This window comes from Mustela lutreola, chromosome 4, assembly GCF_030435805.1.
Source record: "Mustela lutreola isolate mMusLut2 chromosome 4, mMusLut2.pri, whole genome shotgun sequence".
Lineage (NCBI taxonomy): Eukaryota > Metazoa > Chordata > Mammalia > Carnivora > Mustelidae > Mustela > Mustela lutreola.
Genome location: NC_081293.1, coordinates 168,813,884 through 168,839,811, shown reverse-complemented (window position 1 = coordinate 168,839,811; position 25,928 = coordinate 168,813,884). Strand labels below are relative to the sequence as shown.

Sequence of the window (25,928 nt, the reverse complement as noted above, 5' to 3'; positions counted from 1 at the left end):
GCAAACACAGATATTATTTACATATGATGTCTTGGGCTATAATATTAATCAATTAATCTACTAATTCTTGTCTCCATATTCAATAATAAAACTTCAAAGACAGAGTAACTCTGACAGTTAAGAAAACATGAAATAGTATGTCTTCAATCAAAATTACTGAGGCATATTTTCTGTCCTCATCCTGTGCTTTCTTTAAATAAACATTCACTGTGTTCCAACTGTGCATCAAGAATGATTTTAGGAACTTGGAATACAGACAAAAAGACAAAAGGATTTTTACCCTTGTGGAACAGGGATATAAGAATATAAGAAGGGGGAGAGAATTTTAGATATGGATAAGAACTATGAAGACAATTATGTAGGGAACTGGTATGAAGTTTCCATCCTAGACTATAAAATTGGTACTTCTCAAATTTTAAGGTGTTTGAGAACACCTTGGGATATTATTGAACTACAGATTTGAATTCAGTGAATCTTAGGTGAAGTGCCTTGGGCCAGGCAGAGAAGGCCTTACCGTTTAATGACTTTTCAGCAGGGACATGAATATGGAGTATGCGTCCAGAGCCAGCCTAGTCAAAAATATGAGAGAAAATTCCAGTGAGAGGAAACAGCTTTTGCAAAGGTTCCATGAAGGGAGTAGGCTTGGCATATCTGAGGGAAAGCGCTGTAGAGTAGTAGTCCCTCCCTGACCCATACTTGGTTCGAAAAACAGAACAAGCCAGAACTCTTTGATCTCTTATATCAGTTACAGCCTCTTCCCCAATAATCAATGAATGAATTCATTCTTGATTGAAGTGTACCTTTAAATCAGCTTCCTTTATCTTTTTTTTTTTAATTTTTTTTTAAATTTTTTATTTTTTATAAACATATATTTTTATCCCCAGGGGTACAGGTCTGTGAATCACCAGGTTTACACACTTCACAGCACTCACCAAAGCACATACCCTCCCCAAAGTCCATAATCCCACCCCCTTCCCCCAACCCAGCTTCCTTTATCTTGTCCAATCTATGTTTGCAAAAATGTCTTCTCGCAATCCACTTACTGCAGCTCTAATTTCTTTCTAACCTTTGATTTCATTTTTCTTTTTCTTTTTTGTTTTCTTGCCCTTTCACTTAACATTGTGAACATGTCCAATGAACTAAACTATTCTGAAACTTGATTTTACATGGAGATAGCTAGGTATATTTAGGAGTTCCTGGAGTTTTGTAGCTTTTGTTGTTTTAATTCTTTTGGAGGGGACTATTATAAACAAGACTATGTTGTGTATATATGTTTTTATACAATATAATTGTATATAAATCCAATGATGTATCTCCAATTAGTTTCTTAGAATAAATTTTTAAAAATGTAGTAACTAGACTTTTGATAAACAAAGCATAATTGCCCCCCAGAGAAAAGTTCTAATTTATATTCATACTGTCAGCAAATAGTCCTTATTTCACCTCCTTTTCCCCCATATTAACTGACAGAATAATCATTTTTTGTTAACTTTTTATTGAGATACAACTTATATACCATAAAACTCATTTATATACCATAAAACTCATTCTCTTAAAGTATACAGTTGAGTGGTTTTTTAAAATGTATATTCATAAGTTTGTGCATGTAATTTTATTTTTTTTAAAGATTTATTTAGTTGAGAGAGAGAGCATGTGCATATGCAAGCAAGAGTAGGAGTGGCAAAGGGAGAGAGAACTTCAGGCTGACTCCCTGCTGAGCATGGAACCCAACACAAGGCTTGATCTTGAGACCTTGAGTCATGACCTGGGCTAAAATCAAAAGCCAGATGCTTAACTGACTGAGCCATCTAGGCACCCCTTGTGCATATAATTTTAAAAATTTTGTTAAATTTGTATGTTCAAAGTCTTGTTATTTACAATCACTTTTTGTTGTTTCTCTTAGTTTTATATATAGTTACTTGGATCATTATAAATAATAATCATGTATTATTTCTATTAGTTTTAACTCCTTTCTCTTTCCTGACCTATTTCATTGGCTGTTCCATACTTTTCTTAATGACTGATAAGACTATTTTGCTCTATAACATAGGAGTTTGGAAAGTCAAACTCATCTGGATTTAGTATTCTGTTTATTAAATACATAGTGTGGTGCAAACTATTTGTGATTGCTGAGTTTCAAGTTCTCCATTTGATAACAATAAGGAGTATTCATAAATAGGCTTATTGAAAACATTGAAGTAGATAACTAATATAAAATACTTAACCAAGTGTTTCGTATATGGTTGATATTGATCCATGTATGGTGGTATTGATTCCTTTTTCATGAATTTCTAAAGATCATTGCTGCCCAGGAAATAAAACCATGTGACAATAATACACAAAAGAAGACAAATGCTACAACCAAATTATGTCCATATAAATAGTTACTACTGAACAATATCTTCTAGACACCCTTGAGCCAGACTATCTCTGCCTTTTCTACATAGAGTTATTTTATTTTATTATGCTGCCTACCTATATCCAGGATCCCATTTATGTCAGCTCAGAATTATAGCTGTTTGCATCATTAAAAATCTCCAGAGAATCTGCATTCTCCCTTGGATAACTCACAAAGGTGCCTCATAGCCCTTACAGCCGTAAATTCTTAATCTCCAAATTAGATACTTCCTACTGTACTTTTTGGGCTTTTCTCTTTAGTATAGTAATCTTTCATAACATGCAGCTATTGAGTTTGTTTTTGTTAGAGGAAGACTGTTAGACTATACTAATCATATCTAAATCCTTTAAATGCACCTCATTTATTACATTAAAAAATAATGACATAGCCCTGAACAATTGTATATAGGCGCAGGAATTATCTGGGGGGAGAAGAGCCACCAGAATACCTGAAAGTTAATTTCCTTGTTATGGGAAGATTCCAGCAGGCAGTCGATTGATCAAAAGAAACTGTTTAAACTTGTAAAGCAGACACAATCAGCTGGCTATTTTTAATATATAATTGAGCACAAACATCTTAGTGAAGAGCTTAGTAATAACTCTGAATAATAATGCAGATTATTTTGGTACTTGCAAACATTTTCCAGTTGTGAATATATTTGAAGTGGAAGAGATAAATAATTGAATAGAAAGTTTTAGTGTTTTGTAAATGCTGAGAAATGTGTTTTCTTTGTTAGACTGACCATCAGCAGTGGTATGAAATGATGATTTAGAGACAGGGTGAGTGAAATGTCTATTCTTGTCCCAAGTCAAGGCATTCACTGAAAAAATCGCTTCAGGCCATAACTTTGGCATGCCATGGGTTAAATAAAGGTCAACTCCAAGTGAAAAATAAGAATCAGTTGATCTTTTGGTGTTAAAGGGGCAAAATAGTTATCATTTTAGATGCTTTTAGTGCTCTTATAATTCAAGGATTTTGGATTTCTTTTTCCCTCAACTGAGAATTTTTAGGCCAGTGGTGTCCATAATGTATACGAGTGCCTGGGGGCATTTTGAAGGGGAAGAGAAGAAAATTTACCATATTTTAAAAAATGTTCTCACCTATACAGGCTCTTGCATGATATTTAATAACTCAGTGATGTGGCTAGCCCTCAGGGGTTTGCAGTGCTTTTTATATTTAAATTAATCATAACCATTTGGAACACAGGTTATCTGGAATACGGTGTTCTAAGCCCATCTTTGGCTCACTGTTTACGCCTATAAAAGAGATCTAAATACAGACGTATAATTACGTCCCAATATTTCTTCTAACTTATTTGTTGTCTCTGTTAAGAAGGTTGTGGTGGCAGCCTTTGTCAGTCAGTGGGAGCTCAGGAGCTCTCCACGTCCCTTTGGCTTTTAATCTTGGGCCCCAACCCATTGTTTAGAGAAGCTAGGGGTGGTTCCTGCCCAGCCGGGTGCTGAAAAGATTGCCCAGGACGGTTCATATGATGTAACCATCATATAGCAAGAGCTCGTTAAAGGTCATTAAGGGTTATTCTTATCCCTGCTCTGTACTTTCTGCAAAGAAAATATTGAAAACAGCAAAAAATAGAGGACTTTCCAGTTATCTGGTTAATTCTGACACATACTAACAACTGTGTAATCAGTGCATGATGATGTGTTGTGTGGGTGGTATAGATACTAGACATATTCCTCCCAGGCGTTGGAGACTTTCTTGGATTTACTGTGTAATTCCGATAATTCTCTAAAAACAATTTCCCACAGCCAGGGGGATTTGGTGAGAGGTAGCTAGATAGCATCATAATAATACCTAGGACAAACCAGGCTCGATAGATTTCTACTACAACTAATTTGTGAGCTCAAAGGAGGGGGTGAAGTTTCTGAATACCTTTGCTAGAGACAGTGGCAAAGCACAGACTCTGCCAAAAGTGGCACATGGTCCAGATTAAATGAGAAGTGTCCCATCTTTCCCCTTTCTCTTGGTTACAAGATGTTGGTTGTTATTATATTTGATTGCATAGGCCAAAAAGAAAAACACCTAAGCTTGTGAGGTAGAATTCATTTCTCTTCTTTTAAGAAAACTCTTCCTCTTGGAATGTAAAACTGGTTGATTTTTTTTCCTATTAAAAACTGATGCTTTCCTCTAGGAAAATTCTTCCTGTGACTGGTAAAAAATGATTGTGAAAATAAAGGCTTATTGTAGATTACACTAGACCAGCCAGAGAGCCTTGGAGTTAAAGAATTAGTAGACCTTTCCAATGAGAATCAGCCTGAAATTATGTCTATTTATGCGACATGTGTTCTTATTTGCTCATTCATAGAATAGTAGATTCTATTATTTTTGGAGTTGTAAGGGGCCTTACAGGCGCTGCACACAGAAGGTGGTCAGTCAATATTTGCTGAATAAATGCATGAATGTATTTTAATGTCCCTCTCATTGTTGAAACCTTTTCCATTTTTTTATATACTACAAAGAGTCATTTAGCCTATGCTTGCACATTCTAACGGACTAAAAGCTTACAAAATTCAGAGGCAGCCCTTTTCATTGGTAGATCACTCTAATTATTGGATCTTTTACTTTCTTACTTTCCTTTTTTTTTTTTTTTTGAGCCAGTTTTTATTACCGTGTAATTTCCACCCTTAGGTTTTAGTTTGGTTTTATGGGAGAACATTAAAATAAATCTACTTCCCCTTTCACATGAAAGTTCATCACATATTTCAAGACAGCTATCATGTCCCCATAATTCTTTTCTTCTCCAAACTAAACTACCATTTTTCAACTGATAGTGTTTCCAGTTCCCTAACCATCTTTATTCTTCTTTTCCTTGTTTTTGGTCAATGTTTCTAATATATTTAGTTATTTTATCATCTTCTGTATAATGAGTACTTTATGAATCAACAATTGTGACAGCTACTTTATTTACATTATTTTATTTAACTCCCACACCAACCATATAAAGTCTGCTTTTCCCAGTGAAAACACCATGCCAAGGCCATCCAGCTAAGAAACATGACTTGGATTCATACTAACTGTAGATAACCACCAAATCATGTGCAAGTATCTTAGCCTTTCTTTGCCACTGTTTTCTCATCAGTGAAATGAGGATTATAATCATCCCTACATCCTAGAGCTGTCATAAAGATTAAATGAGTTCATATTTGTAAAGCACTTAGAAAAGAATCTGGCCAATAAAAAGCACTGTAAGTGTTTGTGAAACAAGCAAACCTACTTTATGCTTCCACACCCTACCATACCTTATAATGTGTTTGGTATGTCTCATCAAGGTCCCCCAAGTATATCCCTGTGTTAATTCCCAGAACTTGTAGATATTACCTTATACAGTGAAAGGGACCTTGCAGATGTGATTAAGGATCTTGAGATGGGTAGACTTTCCAGGTGGGCCCAATGTGATCATAATAGTCCTTATAAAAGGGATGCAGACATTTGAGTCAGGGAGAAATCCATGTGACTGTGGAAGCAGAGATAAGAATGCTGTACTCTGGAAGAAAGAGCCACAAACTGAGAAATATAGACTATTTCTAGAATATGAAAAGGCCAGGAAATGGATTCTCCCCTATTGCCTCCAGAAAGAACAGCCCTGACAACACCTTGACTGATTTCAGACCTCAGTCCTAGAAGATAAAAAATTTGTGTTAAGCCACCAAATTTTTGATATTTTCTTACAGCACCCACAGGAAACTCATATAGCAATTGTCCCTATTTGATACCTTGTGTTAGAAAGATCTCAAGTATAAAGAACCCGCGTTATATCTGTGATGAGTATCATAGGCATTGTGTCCTAATCAACATCCAGGAAAATACATTTTACATCCAGAACATTCCTACTTGCCTGTGATAGTCCCAAGAGCCTTGAGAAAGAAGTCTAATTAGCAAAAGGCCACACTAGCAACATTAAGTCTGCTCTACCTTCCCCCTTTTCTTGGGTATCAGCCATGCTCCTGACAATCGGTAAGGGGGAAATTTATCTCATTGGTGCTTTTGTTTTTATCCTTTGTCGAATGCCCTCCCTCCCCCTTTTGTTTAGGGCCTCCTCTGCATCTTTGAGAGTGAGTTGCTCTTTCTAGGTGGTATCTTCCTTTAGCCCCTCAAATGTCTGTTGTCATTCTTTGCACTTCAATCTGAACTGAGTGAGTCTGATATTCCTTACTGCTGGCCACAGTACATCTTGGAAGCTGCTTTTGTAAACATTCAGTTGTTTCTAAGAGGTAGAAGAAATGTCTTCCACTGAGATCTACTTCCTGTGGCACAGATTTGCAATCCTACAGCCTTTAATCTTCCTGAAGTTTGGATAAGAATATACAGAAATCCCTCATCTCCTCTAAAATTCTACCTCCCTCATTGCACCATGTTAACCATTGCTAAACTTAAAGAGGAGCATCACTGCTTTTAGAAAAACAGACTTCTTGTCCTCCTTCTTCGTAAATTATCATAGGTTTGCATATACATGTCAATTCATCCCAAATCCTCACCTTTGTTTGCTTTGTTTTGTTTTGTTTTTGTTTTAAAGGCCACAAAAAATGCTATTCACACACATTGAGTCTTTGGTCAACTGAAATCTCCAAATCTATCCCATATAAATTAATGGGGAGCCTGGATATTTCCCAACTTACATCTATTTAAATTTTGAACCCACATGAAATATTGTGTATTTTCCACCTAAGTGGGTTTGGCCCACTATCTTAGGCTATCACACTATTAATAATAATAGTAATTTACTGAGTATTATGTATCCAGTACTATTAGGGGTTTAAAGTATTAAATTGTTTTTAATAATAATTATTACTAAATCATATTGTTATAATAACAATCAACATAATAATAACTTTATATTTTTAAATGCTGATTTTGGCATTCAGTCAATGTTATTTCTCCCAAGTTAGTTTTCTTCCCCCATATTTGAGCAGTACCCATACTACGTATTTAGCTGAGTCCTGTTAAATATGTTAAACAGCAATGCAGAAATGAAAGGTTCTGTGTTGGGGTGCCTGGATGGCTCAGTTGGTTAAGCATCTGCCTCAGGTGTGATCCTGGAGTCCCAGGGACTGAACCCCCACCCCCACCCCAAGTTGGGCTCCCTGCTCAGCAGGGAGTCTGCTTCTCCCTCTCTGTCTGCCCCTACCCACCACCCCCCCTCATGCACTCTCTCTCTCTTGCTTACTCTCTCTCAAATAAATAAATAAATAATCTTAATTTAAAAAGAGAAAAAAGAAAGAAAGGTTCTGTGTCCACCATTACAAATGTTACTCAAGGTCAGTCTCCTAAACTTCTTTGCATTTGTCTTCAAAGAGGCCTAAAATATAGATATCCAAGGTCTGAGAACTATTTTTAATATATCAAGTGAAAACTTTGGGAAAAATTAGGCTCATGTTGAAATATTAATCAGTTCTCTTTGGGATTGATAGTTTTAACAACTTTGCTTCACTAATAACTGAGCTCTTGTGATGTATTTTATCAGTGAACACATTATAAAAGACTTTGTAAAATGCTTCGCTGAAATTAAGAACTGATATATTATAATCCTCCTGACAATCATCTTAGGAAGATGCATCACTAATTTTATTTTATAGAACACTGTATTAGTTTCCTAGGGCTTTAATAACAAATTTAAGCCACATTCACAGTTTCGAAGGCCAGAAGTCCAAAATTGAGGTATCAACAGGAGTGGTCTCTTCTGGGGGACTCAGAGGGAGATTTCCGTGCTTCCTCTCTCCTGGCTCTCTCTCTGTCATCACATGGAACTACTGTCTCTACCTCTGTCATCACATGGAACTACTCTTCCCTCTGTGTCTGTCTTGTTGGTGTCTCTTTCCCTCCCGTAAGAACTCCAGACGTACGAGTCAAGGCCTCACCCTATTCCAAGATGACCTCATCTTAATGAGCAATTTAATTACATCTGCAAAGACCCCATTTCCTAATTAGGTCATATTTACAGATACCAGAGGTTAGAACTTCAACATTTTTGGGGGGGGGGTGGGTGGGGAAGGACACAATTCAACTCATAACAAAGAGAGAAAAGGTGAAATCACTGAAGTGACCAGGGTATGCATATGGAATGTGAAGCCAATACTTTTGTCATCATACAATACTCTCTTGTTTCCAGTTCCCTGTCTCCTAGCAAATTTCACTTTATTTTCCATGTCATCATAGGCTAGCTGCTTAATAATTTGCTGTAGAACTTCATGGGAACCAAAAATATATCTCACTAATTCTTGGCATCCAAATCTATTATTTCCCATCTTTATTAAGTTGTTCTTACATTAACTCAGGTTCCTCAAGTACTTTTCTTGTTTCCAAACTTGCATAATTGCTTTTGACATTTTATTTAGATTGGTTTGCTGATTCCTTATCACCCATACTCCTATACTGGGCTCAATTTCATTTTAATGATTATTCTATATATTCTAGTTTAATGCATAATGAGTTCTTCTTTTCCATGTGCATATCCATTGTTCCTGCTCTGTGATTTGTCATGGAAATCACTGGTCTTTTCCTGCATCCACCTTCCCTTTATTGTTCTGGTATCTTCCCCTAAGGATTGGCAGTTCAAAGTAGGGCTCAGCCAAATCCAGTCAGTTAACCAACCAATTGATAATTATAGGATTCCTATTATGGGCAAGGGCTGTGTAAGAGGGGGGTGGGTTCTAACAATGTAAGAAGCAACACATAAGAAAACTTGTCCTTGAGGAGCTTATATTCTAGTATGGGGAACACAACAGAATAAGTAGGTAATTGTAATAGTATATGGTAACTGCTGTGAAAATTATTGGGCAAAGATGCCCATGTACAAGAGGAATATCTTACCCATCTTTTAAATAATTGCTAGTACAGCATTTTTGTAATTAGTTGTGTTTTTTCATATATTGTTCCCTTATTATTCTATCATAATATCTACTTTTTGAAGACACGTGTTCCTTTTATAGATCTGGTGGTGCCTAAGACCAGAGCTCCCACATTCTGTAGCCACTGTATTTTTTTGCCTTATAATAATGGCAACATATTAATCAAATAAGAACAGTATTATTAGAGTTAATAATATTAACCTCCTCTTTTTTTTTTTCAGATTCATATCAATGATATTGTTCTTTAGAAGAAAATCAGAAAAACAAAGGTTGGTATGATATCTTACAAACGCTTAAACCAGAGTTTATCTAAAAGAGGTTATTTAAAGATATGTTAGAGCATTAATTCTAAATTCCCTGGGGTGCATTTGTTTAATCCAGACACTTCACATTATTACGAAGTCTTATGCAGTGGGAGATTTTATAGAGACTCGAAAGAAAAAGATATTTTTCCAGATACATTGAACAGTAATATGGACGGCCATTAGCTACACATTCAGTTCCTCTAGCAGCTTCCTCGTTTTACTTTCATGGCTTTTTAAGAGGTTACTTCTAGGACAGCACTGCTCTTCAGTCTGCAATAGCTCAAGTCAGAAACGGAGTGGGGGAAATGCGGTATCCATTGTGGTCTGTTTTTCTCTGTGACAGTTGTTCCTATTTTGTGTTTATTTCTCTTTTAATGAGGATACAACTTTCATCTAGGGAGATGTATGGATCACTTGCTAGTGCACTTAAATGCACTAAGGCACTCCATCAGCTGGAAATTGTGACTTGTAGCTGAATTATTTTTGCACAGCGAATGGTTTTCCTTTTGACATATTTTAATATACTTGCACACTGAGAGCAAGAGTGGGTGAACAGAAAACAGACTGTTTTATTAACCCAGCAGTCACCTTTGAGGTTTGTACATGTCCACTTTTTTTCTTGCCTTTGTACATAATCCCAAGAGGCTGGTACCTGGCTTTGCTCAGAATAACAAAGTCAGGCACAAATCTCCAAACACAATTGTTAGCTGAATGCCAACTGTTTCTTCTCATCTTTTTTTTTTTTTTAAACTTGAGCATTAAGAATTGTATCTTTATGGGTGAACCATAACCATTAAAGAATGAGTTTGTTTTTCTATTTTAGATGCTTCCCCTATCATTTACTAGATTTATTTCACAATATATAATCTTAGATAATAAAAGAGAATAATTTTTTGCATGTTTTTTGCAGAGCTCCTTTTTTTCAAATCCATTATTAGTGAGAAGAAAAGAAGACAAATATGTTACAAGCTCTAACCGGACTCCAGTTTCAAAAGAAAGAACAATTAGGAGAAAAGGAGAGAAGACTTCATCTCAGCCAGGAAGCCAGGGCCCAGCATACACAGTTCCACATGCAATTTTCATACAAACCAATGTTTCAGAGACTTTTCCCAGTAAGACCAGAAATTTCTTCAAGTCAATTATCATCCTTTTCTAAGGTATATATCTATCTGTGTATATATGTATATATATACACACATATAGAGAGAGCCATAATTTCTAAGTAAATACAGTAGGTAATCACCTCTGAAATTTTACATTTTACACCTCTGAAGATTACATTTTAATTTTACTCAAAAATTGAAGAGCAAGTAATAAAAATCCAGAGCCTTCTCCCAGCTCCCAGTAAGTAGCTCATTTAAAAGAATGTAAGTATCAGAGTGACAAAACATCCAAAGTACATAATTTTCTCTTCCATATCATCTTTATCAACATCAGCATTGTGATAATAACACCAGTTGGTATTTCGAAGGCTTTTATTCTTTACAAGGAAGTTTCATATCATCTCATTTGACTATCCAAACCAGTGAGGTGCGCCTTATGAACAGAAACATTATTAAGAGTGAAAAGCCTTTTAAAAGCATTCCAAGACTTCTAAAACACAAGTAAGTGGTGTGGTATATAGAAAGCATGACATCTTTGAGTTAGAATTCTGAGTCTACTTTGCTGATTCTATGATATTGGGCCCTTTAAAGCATCACCTTGTTGAATTGTTCAATTTGAGAGATAATTATTCCAAGATTGGTTATGGAGTTTGGTTGAGGATTACCTTTTGTAGAGGGTCCGTTTTAGTGTGTAAAGGTAGCAAATGTATTTTAAATGTGATTTTTGCAGGGGAGCGGGTTAGAGAACACAACTTTGAAGACAGACACAATGAGTGTATGATCCTAAAGCTAGCAACCTATTCAAGGATACACACCTAGTAGATAGCAGATGCAAGTTTAGAATCCATTTTTTTTTTTCCTGACTCCTAGTGTGCATCTAGAATTCAGTTTCATTTAAACACTCTATTTTGAGTCTTTGACCAGTTTCTTGATCTATAATTATAAGATACAAATATGAAAAAGAGAGACCTTACTATGAAGATTTTGTAATGTAGAAGGGTAAGCAAATAAATACATTAAAAGAAAGACTGTACCCTACGTGTGGTACATAGTAATTGTACATGGGTTCGGTGATGCCATGGAAGGCTTTATTATTGTGAGGCATTCGAGTTGGACCTAAAAGTATTGCTACATCCATTTTCAGGGAATAGCTATATCAATCATATTTGCTTTAGCTTTCCTATTAAGACTATTCTTAAAAATAAGACCATTCGATTAACCTCTTATAGACTTTCAACTGCAAATGCTTATTTATTGTAAATTAAGCTTTCAAAAATCATTGCTCCTTAAGGTCATAGATATCTTTTGTTTATACTTATTTCTGACTTTATTACATTTTTTAAAGTCTTTCTAACTTGTATTTACTACTCTGTTTAGGCAGGAATTTTTTTTTTTATTTTTAATCTTTAATTTTTAAAATTGAAATACAGTTGCTACACAGTATTACATTGATTTACAGCATAGTGATTCACCATCTCTGTATGGTTACTCTGTGCTCCCCACAAGTGTAGATGCCGCCTGTCCCCATGCAAAGCCATTAAAACACCACTGATTATATTCCCTCTGCTGTACCTTTTATTCCTGTGACTTATTCATTCCATAACTGGAAGCCTATATTTTCTACTTATCTTTACTCATTTTGCCCAACCCCTGTCCCTCCCCTCTGTCTTCCTAAGTAGGCTTGCTTTTCATGGAAAAATCACGTAAGATTGAGTGCTATAATTTTTGTCTTCTTAGGGTTCTCCTCCCACCCCCTCCTCAAAACCTCATTATCAAAACAATAAAATTTTAGCACTTTTTAAGCAAGTGCTATGGGAGAGCCATCCTATTAAGTACTTCATGTACATCATTCCTAATTTCTTAGTAATTCAGTAGAAGAGTTGTAAGCCCCAGTTTGCAGATGCTGAGCGAAGGCTCAGAGATTTTAAGAAATTAGTTCAAAACTACACCATTAGCAAAATGGCAATATTGATATTTATTATTTTTCTACATAGTTGGAGTATATCACTTTCTTACTAGGTTTATTAGTGAGAACTCAGATGGTTTCCAGTAAGAATACCCATGTAGAAGCAGATTGAGCCACCAAGGGAATTGGTTGGTTTCTATTCCTAGGAAGGATAGCTGATACCAGGGCTAACTGTACCAGGACTTCAAATATGTTAAGAATGTGTTTGTCTCTCATCTTTGCTTTTCTCTGCATACTGTGTTTCTCAGACCAACTCCTCCTAGCAGCAAACCACGTAGGCTTCATTCCCTCCAGACTTACATTCTCACAATTTGCAACTTAAGAAAATGGGGGCTTATGTTACCTAGCTCCAGTGTGAAAAATTTCACATTAAGACTTGCCCGGGATCACAGTTCCATCCTTGGTCTGGTGAGTGCTATGCTTGTTTTTTATTGGTCAGGCGTTCACTTCTGCGACTGTAGGGACAGATGGAAGGGTTAGAGTGTTATTTGAATTAGGTGGTTGATACTCTATAGATATGCCTCCCAGGAAATAATTAGGAAGTAGTCCCAATTTGTGGCTCTTTACACAGGCCATTATGATACCTGTTCTCATTGCGTTTGTTAATTTTCTACCAGTAACATCCCTAACTGATGAGATCTATTAAATTATATCTGCAAGATGGAAAATTTCTCTCTAATTTTACCCACTAAGCAAAAGTACGTAAAATTTGTTACAAACATTTCTTTATGGGGAGGAAGGATAGAGGAAGAGGAAGTCTTAAGCAGACTCCGCACTTAGAGCAGAGCCCCACTTCTGGCTCTATTTCATAACCACGAGATCATGACTGGAGCTGAAACCAAGTCAGAAGCTTAACTGATTGTGTCACCCAGGTGCCCCTATATATTATGAGATTTCTTAACACATTTTAATATAAGTTTCAATAAACATTTTTTATTTTGAAGTATGAAATGTGGCTGTTTTAGAGTATGTAAGATAGGCATCTTTAAAATGGAACATTTCTGGGGCGCCTGGGTGGCTCAGTGGGTTAGGCCGCTGCCTTCGGCTCAGGTCATGATCTCAGGGTCTTGGGATCGAGTCCCGCATCGGGCTCTCTGCTCAGCAGGGAGCCTGTTCCCTCTCTCTCTCTGCCTGCCTCTCCATCTACTTGTGATTTCTCTCTGTCAAATAAATAAATAAAATCTTTAAAAAAAAAAAAAAAAAAAAAAATAAAATGGAACATTTCTTTCTGAGCATAGTCATGTGCCATCCCTGTGTAGAATGTTAATGGACAGACTCCATGTAGGAAGCTCTATCCTCTGGAAGTATCTAATTTCATTTTGTTGATAACATGTAAAGGGGATAAAAATTATGAGAAGAATGTAGTCCCTTTTTTTCTATAATAATTTCAAACCTTTCTTAAATTTCCCACTGCCCTTCCAATACTCATATCTTACTTGGGGATGGGTAGGGCCTAAGAGATGGGGAAGAGGAGATGACTAATTGGGGAGAAGATAATGGGATAAAAATTTAACTTTTAGATAAGTGTATTTCAATCTTTCAGTTTAAAATGTTTGCTTTCAGGTTAAATCTGTGTCTTTTTAGCAAAAGTTGTCTTTCATGGGTATGAGGTAAAGCTTATGTGCCTATGTGTCCTCTGACTAGACTTCCTGTTGGCTTTCACTGCTAGATCTATGGCTAATGGGATTCATGCCTCTCCTCTTGGCTGAGGCAGCATCAGTACTCAATGCTGGTTGACTCTGAACCTCAATCATAGAGCCGAGGCTGGACTTCCTTATGCTACCCCTTAACCACTGGGGGCCTGAAGGAATACTTGTCAGATCACCATTTCTGATATGCCAAGGTCACTCAACACTATCAGAGTTCTAAACGGAACACAGACTTAAGGCTCCTCTTGTTCATGTTTATTCTCCCCATTGGGGTTTCTGTCCTTTTCTAAACTCTCTAGTGCATACACAGTAGTGACTTTGCTCCAGAACAGGGAATTCGAACCCTCATGTCTGTCTTGTTGTTTCTCTTTGTCTTCTTTCTATAATTATTATTCACCCCTGGAGGAAACATATTAATTCTTCTTGGCCTATTAAAAACCTCCTATATTTCCTTTTTCTAGTATTGACATCCACCTTTTTCTCTGGGGCCATGAGCAAAAGGGTAGGGAGTTGGTATATGGAAAGGAAAATATATAAGAGGTATATGTCAAGAATATTAATCCTAATTTGGGTATAAAACTTACAGAACAAGAGAGGCAATTAAAAAAATACCCAATCACAGAATCAATTGCTAAACATTCCATGCTTCCAGTTTTCCATTGTACATTGGTTGTTCTAAATTTGTCAAATAACCTGTAGAATTTGGTTATCTCCTCCAGATAAATCTCGTTTCCATTTATGTTGAAAAACCTTTTGAAGTTATCTATTTCAAAGACCTCTTAATAACCCTTGATTAAAAAAATTAAACTCAGACTTAAAAAGTAAATTATGTCAAGTGTCCTGTGTATTACCACTTACATACTTTAAAAGTCCCTCTGCCTCTAGTGTTGATAAAGGGAAATTACAGAGACTATAGAGCTAAAAAACATTAAGTGACAGCTATGCCTTATCTATAAAAGTTTTTTAAAATTGGAATAAAGATTTTTCCCCTCCAAATTCCATTTGTTCTAAATAATAAGGAATGCATGTTCAGACCTGAGCAAATGTAGCTGCTACTCTCTGATACCAAGTGATGGGTGACCTGAAATGCTAGCAGCAGCTCAAGCTAAGTTCATCCAAGTTATGATCATCTTCATAATCAAGAAGCCTAAAGAACTCAACTAACTCATTGTGTTCTCTGAATAATACATTATTCATTATTATACATCTGAGACCCTTAGTATCTAATACCCTGTGAAATAGCTTTATAGCCCAAGAGTTTACTAATGGAGGAAAATGGCTCACTGAAGCCAAGGGGTACAAGAGTGGGAGTCATCTGTTTCCTACAGTCTTCAAGAATAAGACAGTCTGGCACTGTGATTCATATTGATCAATACCTGCTTTTCAGGAGCCATCTTGATTTTAGGTAATGAAGCAGAGAGAATTATACAACCTTTTGGGTAATATTTTGTGGCATCCAAAGATGTTATAATATTAATGTTTTTCTTCACCACGATTGGCCTATAATTTTAGCATAATTTCCTTTTACTTACCTTGAAACATAGAAAATTGGTTACCTTTAACTTTATAATTGTCCTCCATAAACGTGAAGACCATTGTCCATTTTCAGTTCTTCCTTGTATATCTCTTTTTTTGAGGCTTTTAATAAATTATTTTGGCTAACAGTCACCTCTTCTAATTTCTCATGGTTACCTTGAAACTGCATCATAGGGATTGACCCCAAAAGAATTCATTAAAGTGTAAAATAACATGTACTCAACATACAAATTTGTTTTATGAATTTTTAATAACAATGCTCCTTTTCTTCATTTTCAATTACTTGTTAAATATGAAGTCCAGTTATATACATGCTAATTATTTCTATTAGCTTCCAGTAGATGAATAATGATATTTATATGAGCTATCTGACCCTGTGGATAAAATCTCAAACACAAAAAGCTGAGAAAAGCAGAAATGGTATATACGTTAACTCCAAATTACATTTTTAATATTAATCTAAACTATATAAGCAAAGAGATTCAGTTCAAGATTTAAGGTGGTGTCTGGATGTTTTGTGAATTGTTTTAGCTCCCTAGATTCAACTGTTCCCAGTCTCTCTGGCCTTCCTTTCAACTTTCTCCTGTTTAGGTCCAAGGGATTGCTTGTCTAAACTTTTCTGAGACTTCTCCAGTCTGATTACACACGGTGTGAGCAGCAGTTTTGGCAGATCCTCTTTTCACTTGCTAGCAGAGAGAAAACTACCTTTCCATTTTCTTATTCTTGTTTGGTTCCTAGTTACAAGACCTTCCCTTTGTCTATCCAAGACCATTTACCCCTGGGGCTCCAGACTTTCCCTCCTGACTCCCTCCTACACTTGCTCTATCTTGTCACCCGCTCTTAAAGTGTTCTACCACATTCCAGGCTCTTGTTCTTACCATATACTGTTTTATTTTCTACACGGCTTTTCAAAGTTTCTGAAAATAACTAATCTTATCGTGTTGGGGGCTTTTGGTATTGTTTATTTGTTTACTGGTTGTTTGGCTCAACCATTGAAAATGTAAGCTGCATGGGAGAGTGGGTCTTGTCTATCTTGTAGATGCAGTTCTGGGGACTAGAACAGAGTCAGTGCTTACGAAGTATTTGTTTAATAAAGGATTCTCCTTAAAACTGTGCTTTGGGGATACATTTTTTTTTTTGAGGGGGGATGGCTTCTTACACTATCCACAGGCAAATTAATATATTACCATGTTTTCAATAAATGTAAATGCTCTAATCTACAAAGATTAGCGGTGATGTCCTCTGAGCTGACATCCAAATATCCAGCTGCTTCTTCCTAGAGGCTTTTTCAAATTCAATATATCCCATGCTAGATTAGTAATCTAGTGTCTCCCAGTGCCTTCTCAAATAAAACAAAACGAAAACCCTGCTCATCATTCCGTGTTTTGTACTTCATAACTGGAATATTTATCCATGCATTTTCTCAAGTCTTAAAACTAGGCTCATCCTTTCATCCTCTGTTATCGTAAATTCTTTTTGAGTATCTTTCATACTGTTGAATTTGCCTCATAAATAGTTCTCAAATCTACCCACTTTCTTCTACTGCTGCTAGTCAAGGTTATTACCATTTCTCATGTGTTTAACTACAGTGCTCCCTATTGATGTCCTTGCTTTCTGTCTGGTTCCCATCCAAACTTTTGCACCAGGTGTCTTCAAGGACCTTTCACCAAAGAAATATGACTGTAGTACCCTTTTCCCAAATAAGCAAACTCACCAACAAAAGCTCTTCAGTGGCTTCCCCTTCTCTTTCAGATAAAGTTCAACCTCCTTAAGTTGCTTTGAGGAGAGATGTATCCTTACTCCTCTTACCTTTCTTTGCATACTCTTAAGAGTGAATGATTGAGCTTTAGGCAATTTCCCCTATATTATACTTTTCTCAGATGGACTATAGCTAGAAGCAAATTTGAGATTATATTATCCCATAAGTACCTTATATCTTGCTTTTCCATATTAACATTTGAGAATGGAATATTAAAATTTGAAAACAGAAGGATGTGGTAGGATGAACATTTTATGATAAAAAAAATACATTTCTTAAGATTAAAATACACAAAAAGGGTTACTAGCAGCAAATCTTGGAATTTTCCTTAAGAATCATCTTTGGACCTACTCCAACACATGAACAAATGTTCTGTTCAATTACCATTTTCAGACATAGCTAAATGGCCAAATTATTTTGGTCTAGAAAATTTTCAAAACACTTATTAGTTATCTCCAATGATAGCCATGGAAATGTATTAATAACACCCTCGATATTTTCTAATTCTGGGGTATCATCTAATGCTTTTTAATAATTTGCAGTATATTCATTATTATCTCCCATGCCTACCCCCAAGCTTTTTTCTGCAATCAGTATTGTTTTAAAAGCAAAAATTCCTTTACTAGTTCTTATGAACAAAAACATTCCTTCTCTTTCTTCAGCCAGTTATTTATGTAGTCAGTGAGGTCTGCCATTAAGGCAAATAGTTTCAATATTTTAAAGACTTCAATCCTTGAATTGTGTAAAGTGTGAAAGGTACATATATGTTAAGCTTATTTAAAATGGTTGCTTCCTAATTCTACCTTCATCTTCTTTTCTTCCGTTACAGTTGGAGCAGATTGCAATTGCTTCCTTTCACTGTTATTAACTTTTCCCCTTTCATCAGAAGAAAGATCTTACTTTCTTTGATTCTCTTACTGATATTTTAAAAGTACTTTTTTCCCTCTCGCTGTCTCTCAGGCAAGTCCCGACTCAATAGGACTTTGTCATTCACTGTCAGTCTTTGTGTCCATCCTCTTATCCCAGCCTAGTTTTCTTCTTTCTTCTTTTTCTTTTTTTTGGGGGTGTGGGGAGGGCGGGAAGAGGTGGAAGTAGGGAGCATTGGTGTTGAGAGTCTCACATCCATTTCTGGCCTTAAGCAAAATGAATTAATTTCAAATGGAAATTGCAGTTTACATCAAAAAAGTTAATTTTTTTTAAATGAATTAGAGCCTTATGTAACACATACTCATCTAAAGAAATTTTAGAATAGGACCTCCAAATAACTAATAACTGGAAAATTCTGATCTTGGGCTGTAGTCACTGAAGATAAGGAAAGACATCTGCTTCCGTACCCCATCTGGCTTTTACACAGGCATTTCAGACTCAGTATGCTCTTGCTCTTTCTTTTATCTATGCCCATCTGCTTGTATGGTGTGTTCCCACCCTAACATATTTTCAGACCCTTGCCATAGGGCAGAAGTGCCAAGCAATTATTTGTTGAGATAGATAGCCCACATAATACTGTAAGTGACATCTGTTCTGTAGGAAATCCCTCCCTTGTGGCAGCAGTGTCATATTGGCAGCTCATAGGAATATCAAAATTGACATACAGGAACAATTGAATGTTTCATCTTTTCCTGAATTCTCACTCGGAGAGCATCCAATACCAGATGCTTTAGAGGGCCCTGTAACCCCCTGACTCTCTCTCTTGTTCTCGCTACACCTATGGTAATTGGCAATACTACACTATGGGGAAAATTTCTTCCTGACCCCAGCTGGTAACCAAATTATGCCCTAAAGCATGAAGATTGGCATATTTTAAGTTTATTGTAGCTAAGATGGTGAAAAAAAGGATGTTTTTCATATTAATGTGCTTACCAGATTGTTAGACCTAAATAAATAACTTGAATAGTAAATCCTACAAATTACACTTAATAACTCATTATTTGGCAAAATTACAATGACAAATGAGCATTTTAATCTTTTAAGAGTGCTGATCCCCATGTTTGCCAATTATTTCCTTCTTCTTTAAACTATTTCAAACAGATGATAAGAAAAATGGTTCACAGTCCATAATGGTTCAAGATTTGAATTTTTGAATAAAAGTGCATTTGGTAAGACATATTAATTCATTCTCAGTAAACTCTGAATTTCTTGATTTTTAGCCATTTCATATTAAAAAGACAAGCAGAATTTAGAGGCAAAACCATTATAGGCAAATTAAAAATGTAATATACAAGGTAGGTTCTGAATAAATTCAACCTAACTCAGTTGCCCCAAAACATCTACATTGGTGGTGTTACCCTCTTTAGTGATCCTCAGAACACCACAAACAACCTCAGACTGAAAAAAGTTAGAATGGTATAATTGTGAAAGGTTTTTAACATTAGAATTAAAATTAAATTACTTAATTATATGATTGAATTAACCCATTTACTTAAGTTTATGTTTGAGTAGGATTTAAACATTTGGTATGAGTTGTATTTTGTAATACCTACTAACATGAGAATTAGTGACTTAAAATAACTTTTACCTCTTAATAATTCTCTATGCTAGCAATATGGACTGGGTTCATTTTAGTGATTCTCTCTCTCTCTCTCTCTCTCTTTTTTTTTTTTTTTTTTTGCTGTCCCATTGGCATACTGTCTATGGCTTGATGGTCTAAGACAGCCTCACTCAGAGGTCTGGTTTTGGTGTTGGTGGTCTCCTGGACCATTTTCTCTAGTAGGATAAGTTGCCTTCTTCCTATGTTGCAGAGTTCTAAAAGCAAGAAGAAAGGAACCAGCCTTAATGTGGAAGTTATTTCTGTTTGCATACTGTCTCACTGGGCCAGACTCATGTGAAGCCCAGAGTCAATGTGGGAGAAGACTATAAAATAGAGCAGATACAGAAAGGTTTTATTTTTGTGGATGGTTTAACTGTAATAATCTACCACATCTTGTTACTGTATTGCTGGCAGGAATTTATGGTACCACCATTACTGGAATATTGTGCTAAATTCTGTAAATCTGTAAGCGAATTGTGTAAATAATATAAAGATTGGTAAAATTAATTCTTCTTTCTATATATTTTAGATACAAGTTCTTTGTCAAATATGTACTTTGCAAATATTTTCTTCCAGCCTATAGTTTATCTTTTTTATCTTTTTAATAAGGTCTTTCATTTTCATAAGAGCAAACCTTTTTAATTTAGATAATATCCAATTCATTAATTATTTCTTTTATGGATTGTGTTTTTGCTGTCATGTTTTAAGAACTCCATTTATACATTGCTGTATATAATCTGTTTATTCAATTTGCTAATGTGTTGTTGAGGATTTTTACATTTAATCCCATGAAGGATATTGGCCTATAGTTTTCTTTTTTTCCTTTTTCTGTATTGTTTTTGTGTGACTGTGATATTAGGATAACACTGACCTCATACAATGAATTGGAAAATGTTAGTTCCTCTCCTATTTTCTATAAAAAATTATGTAGGGTTAGTATCAGTTCTTACTTAATGTTTGGCAGATTCCACCATCGAAGCCACCTGGGTCTGAAGATTTCTTTTTTGTAAAGTTTAAGTTACAAATTTAATGTAATGGTTATAGAGTGTTGAAATCCCCAGTAAAAACTGTGGGTTTGTTTATTTTTCTTTCAGTTCTATCAGTTCTTGTTTCATGTATTTTGATGTTCTGTTGCTTAGTGTATACCCATGTAGGATCACTATGTCTTCTTGGTAGACTGACCCTTTTATTATTATGTAATACTCTTTGTTGCTGGTAAGTTTCTTCTCAGAAGTTTATTTTCAGATCTGATACTGAAAGAGTTTACTCTTTTTTTAAAGGTTTGCATGGTATGTCTTTTGTAATCCTTTCAATCTATTTATATCATTTTTTGGAAACAAGTTTCTTATATAATTTGATCATGTTTTTTATCCATCCTTTTTCTTTTTTTAAGATTTTATTTGTTTATTTGACAGACAGAAATCACAAGTAGGCAGAGAGGCAGGCGGGGGGGGTGGAGGGGGAAGCAAGTTCCCTGCTGAGCAGAGAACCCAACTAGGAGCTCGATCCCAGGACCCGGGGATCATGACCTGAGCTGAAGGCAGAGGCTTTAACCACTGAGCCACCCAGGTGCCCCCATCCTGTTTTTCTTTTAATTGATATAGCTGAAACAGTTAAAATTAATGCAACTATTGATATGTTAGTGGGTAAGTCTTGCATTTTATTTGTTTCCTATCTGTTTCTCATTCACCTGTTTTCCTTTCCTTCCTTTAAATATAATTTTCTTTATTTTATTTTCTAGATACTTTTAGCTCACATGAAATGGTATTATAATTTTTGCTTCTACTAACAAACATACTTTTAAAAATTCAAACTCATAAGACAATTTAAAAATGACTCAATTCAAAGTTGGGCAAAAGTTGGGTTACTGAAAGTATTTTTTTTTAGTTTCATTTGACTTGTTTACAATGTTTTTGAGTATACATCAATATATCATTTTTAGCAATGACTCTAGGTATTACTGTATACATATATTTATTGTCACAATCTACATATGTCACTCTCTACTAGAATTGACATTTTACTGCTTTGAGGGTACTTTACTCAAAGCAGGAACTTTACAACTGTAAAGTAGAATTCCATTTTGGTACTTTTATCCTGACAACTTTTTAAATATAATTTTCTTTATTTTATTTTCTAGATACTTTTAGCTCACATGAAATGGTATTATAATTTTTGCTTCTACTAACAAACATACTTTTAAAAATTCAAACTCATAAGACCATTTAAAAATGACTCAATTCAAAGTTGGGCAAAAGATCTGAGCAGATACCTCACTAAAGAAGATATACATATGTCAATTAAGTGTCTGGAAAGATGTTCAATACCATATGCCAATATGGAATTTAAAATTAAAACCAAAATGAAATACTACTACACACCTATCATAATGGCCAAAATCTAAAGTGCTAATAAAATACCAAATGCCGGCAAGGATGAGAAGAAACTCTTAATTACTGCTGGTGGCAATGCAAAATGGGACAGCTTCTAAGGGAGAGAGTTTGGTATGTTTTTTTTGTTGTTGTTGTTTTGTTTTGTTTCTTACAAAACTAAACATGCTCTTTCTTTCAGATTTTCTACATAGAGGACATACCATCTATGAACAGAGTTTTATTTCTTTCCAATATATATATATTTATTACCTTTTTTTGTTGTTCATTTTATTGCATTAGCTAGAACTTCCAGGAAGAACCTGGAAAGCATTGGTGAGAGTCAGTATATTTGCTTTGTTCTTGATCTTAGTGAGAAAGCTTCATTTCTTGGGGCGCCTGGGTGGCTCAGTGGGTTAAGCCGCTTCCTTCGGCTCAGGTCATGATCTCAGGGTCCTGGGATCGAGTCACGCATCGGGCTCTCTGCTCAGCAGGGAGCCTGCTTCCCTCTCTCTCTCTGCCTGCTTCTCCGACTACTTGTGATTTCTCTCTGTCAAATAAATAAATAAAAATCTTTAAAAAAAAAAAAAAGAGAAAGCTTCATTTCTCAAAATTAAGTATAATGTTAGTTAGATGTTGGATTTTTGTAGATATTCTTTTAAAAAACATTTTTATTTTATTTTTAAGTGTTCCAAGCGTTCCCACTGTACAGTGTTCTAAGATTCATTGTTTAAGTACCGTATACAGTGCTCCATGCAATACATACCCTTCTTAATACCCACCACCAGGTTCACGCATACCCCCAACCCCCTCCCCTCTAAAACCTTCAGTTTGTTTCTCAGAGTCCACAGTCTCTCTTGGTTCCTCTGAGGAACTTCCCCTCTATTTCTAGTTTGCTGAGAGTTTTTATTATAAAGGGATGCTGGATTTTGTTAAATGCTTTTTTATATCTATTGATATGATTATGTGATTTTTTTTCCTCTTCAGCTTGTTGAGATAAGGGATTACATTAATTGATTTTTAAATGTTGAATCATTCTTGCATATCTGAGTTAAGTCCTAGTTGGTCATGGTGTATAATTGTTTTTATAGATTATTGGAGTCAGTTTGCTAGTACATCAATTTGTTGAGGATTTTTGCATCTGTGTTCATGAGAAATATTGGTATGTGGTTTTCTGTCCTTGTAATGTCTTTGTTTGGGTAATGCTGCCCTCATAGTTAGGAAATATTCCCTCTGCTTCTGTCTTCTGGAAGACATTGTAGAGAATTGGTATCATTTGGTAGAATTCACCAGTGAGTCCATCTGGGCCTAGTGCTTTCTGTTTTGGAAGTCTATTAATTATTGATTCGATTACTTTAATAGATGAAAGTCTCTTTGGACTGCTTACTTCTTGTATGAATTTTAGCAAATTGTGTCTTTCAAGAAACTGGTCCACTTAATCTAGGTATAAAGGGCATAGAGCTGTTCATAATATGTTTTATTATCTTTTTAATGTCTGTGGGATCTGTTGTAATGTCCCTTTTTCATTTCTGATATTGATAATTTGTTTCTTCTTTCTTTTTTTCTTAGTTTCACTAGAGGCTTATTGATTTTATTGATATTTTCAAAGAACTAGCTTTTGGCTCTGTTAATTTTCTATTAATTTCTTTTTTCAATTTCATTGATTTCTGCTCTGATTTTTATTTTTTGTCTTCTTTTACTTACTTTAGATTTAATTTGTTCTTCTTTTTCTAACTTTCTAATGTGGAACCTTAGAGTATTGTTTTAGATCCTTTTTCTTTTCTAATATATGCATTCAGTGCTACAAATATCCCTCTAAGCACTGCTTTCACTGCATCTCACCAATTTTAATAAGTTGTATGCTCGGTTTTATTAGATCAAAATATTTTTCTTGAATTTTTTTTTTCACCCATGTGTTATCTGATCCGAGTATGTTGTTGAATCTCCAAATATTCTGAGATTTCATGCTATCTTTGTATTATTGATTTCTAGCTTAAATTCGTGGTTTAAGAGCACTCAGTGTATGATTTCTATTCTTTTAAATTTATTAAGATGTGTTTTATGGCCCAGAATGTGATCTATCTTGGTGAACATTCCATAAGAGCTTGAGAAAAATATGCATTTGGCTGTTGGATGAAGCAGCCTATAGATGTCAGTTGATTAATTGCATTGAATTTAAGTGTGTCCTTAGTGATTTTATGCTTGCTGGATCTGTCCATTTTTGATATATGGGTATTGAAGCCTCCAACTATAATAGTGGATTTATCTGTTTCTCCTTGAAATTGTATCACTTTTTACCTCATATATTCTATGGTTAGATGCATACATATTAAGGATTATTATATCTTCTTTGGGAATTGACCTCTTTATCATTATGTAATACCTTTCTTTATCCCTGATAACTTTTTTTTTTCACGAGTCAACTATGTCTGAAGTTAATGTAGTTATTCCCACTTTCAATTGATTAGTGTTAGTATGGTATATCTTATATTTTTCACCATTTATTTTAAATCCATATATAATATATAAATATTTGTGTGTTATTATTATAACATTTATATTTAAAGTGAGTTTCTTGTAAACAACATATAGTTGGGTCTTGTTTTTTGATCTACTCTGACTATCTCTGTCTTTTAATTGGTGCATATAGACTATTGATGTTTAAAAGGATATAGTTGGATTAATATCTACCATATTTGTAACTGTTTTCTCTTTGTTGTCCTTGTTCTTTGTTTCTATCTTTGTCTTCCACTCTTTTTCTGTCTTTTATGGTTTTCACTGAACATCTTTTGTGACTCCATTTTTCTCTTCTTTCTTAGCATATCCATTATACTTTAAAAAAGCTTTTTAGTATTTTTTCTAGAGTTTACAATATACATTTACCACAAATCCAAGACCACTTTCAAATAATACTACATCACTTCATGGTAGGGCTAGTACCTTCTAATAACAAAATAATCCCAATTTTCTCCTTTATGTTTTCTCCTTTATGTTCTTTGTATCAACTATTTTACTTATACATAAGCATGCACACACACACAAACAAGCATGCATAACCAAGTACATTGTTGCCATTATTATTTTGGATAGACTGTCTTCTGTTAGATCAATTAAGAATAAGAAAACTAGGGCACCTGGGTGGCTCAGTGGGTTAAGCCGCTGCCTTCGGCTCAGGTCATGATCTCGGGGTCCTGGGATCGAGTCCCGCATCGGGCTCTCTGCTCAGCAGGGAGCCTGCTTCCTCCTCTCTCTCTCTCTGCCTGCCTCTCTGCCTACTTGTGATCTCTCTCTGTCAAATAAATAAAATCTTAAAAAAAAAAAAGAATAAGAAAACTAAAAGCTTTTATTTTTACCATCACTTATATTTTCGTTTCTTTATGTAGATCCAAGTTTCACCTATATCATTTTCATTCTTGCTAAAGAGCTTTTTTTTTTTTTTGTTAGGTTTATTTA

At 35.1% G+C, this 25,928-nt stretch overlaps 1 protein-coding gene across 3 annotated transcripts in view; it reads left to right on the top strand.

Moving 5' to 3' along the window:
• Nucleotides 1–25,928, top strand: part of TFEC (transcription factor EC) — a 176,445-nt gene that overhangs the window by 43,635 nt on the left and 106,882 nt on the right. For 2 of the 3 annotated variants that reach the window (XM_059171639.1, XM_059171640.1), the window contains exons 2-3: nt 9,483–9,530; nt 10,477–10,723. In XM_059171639.1, the coding sequence (XP_059027622.1) occupies nt 10,526–10,723 (198 nt within the window). In that variant the 5' untranslated portion in view covers nt 9,483–9,530; nt 10,477–10,525. Of the gene's footprint in view, nt 1–9,482; nt 9,531–10,476; nt 10,724–11,021; nt 11,171–25,928 lie in introns of those variants that run through there. The other variant, XM_059171643.1, reaches the window with a different exon arrangement.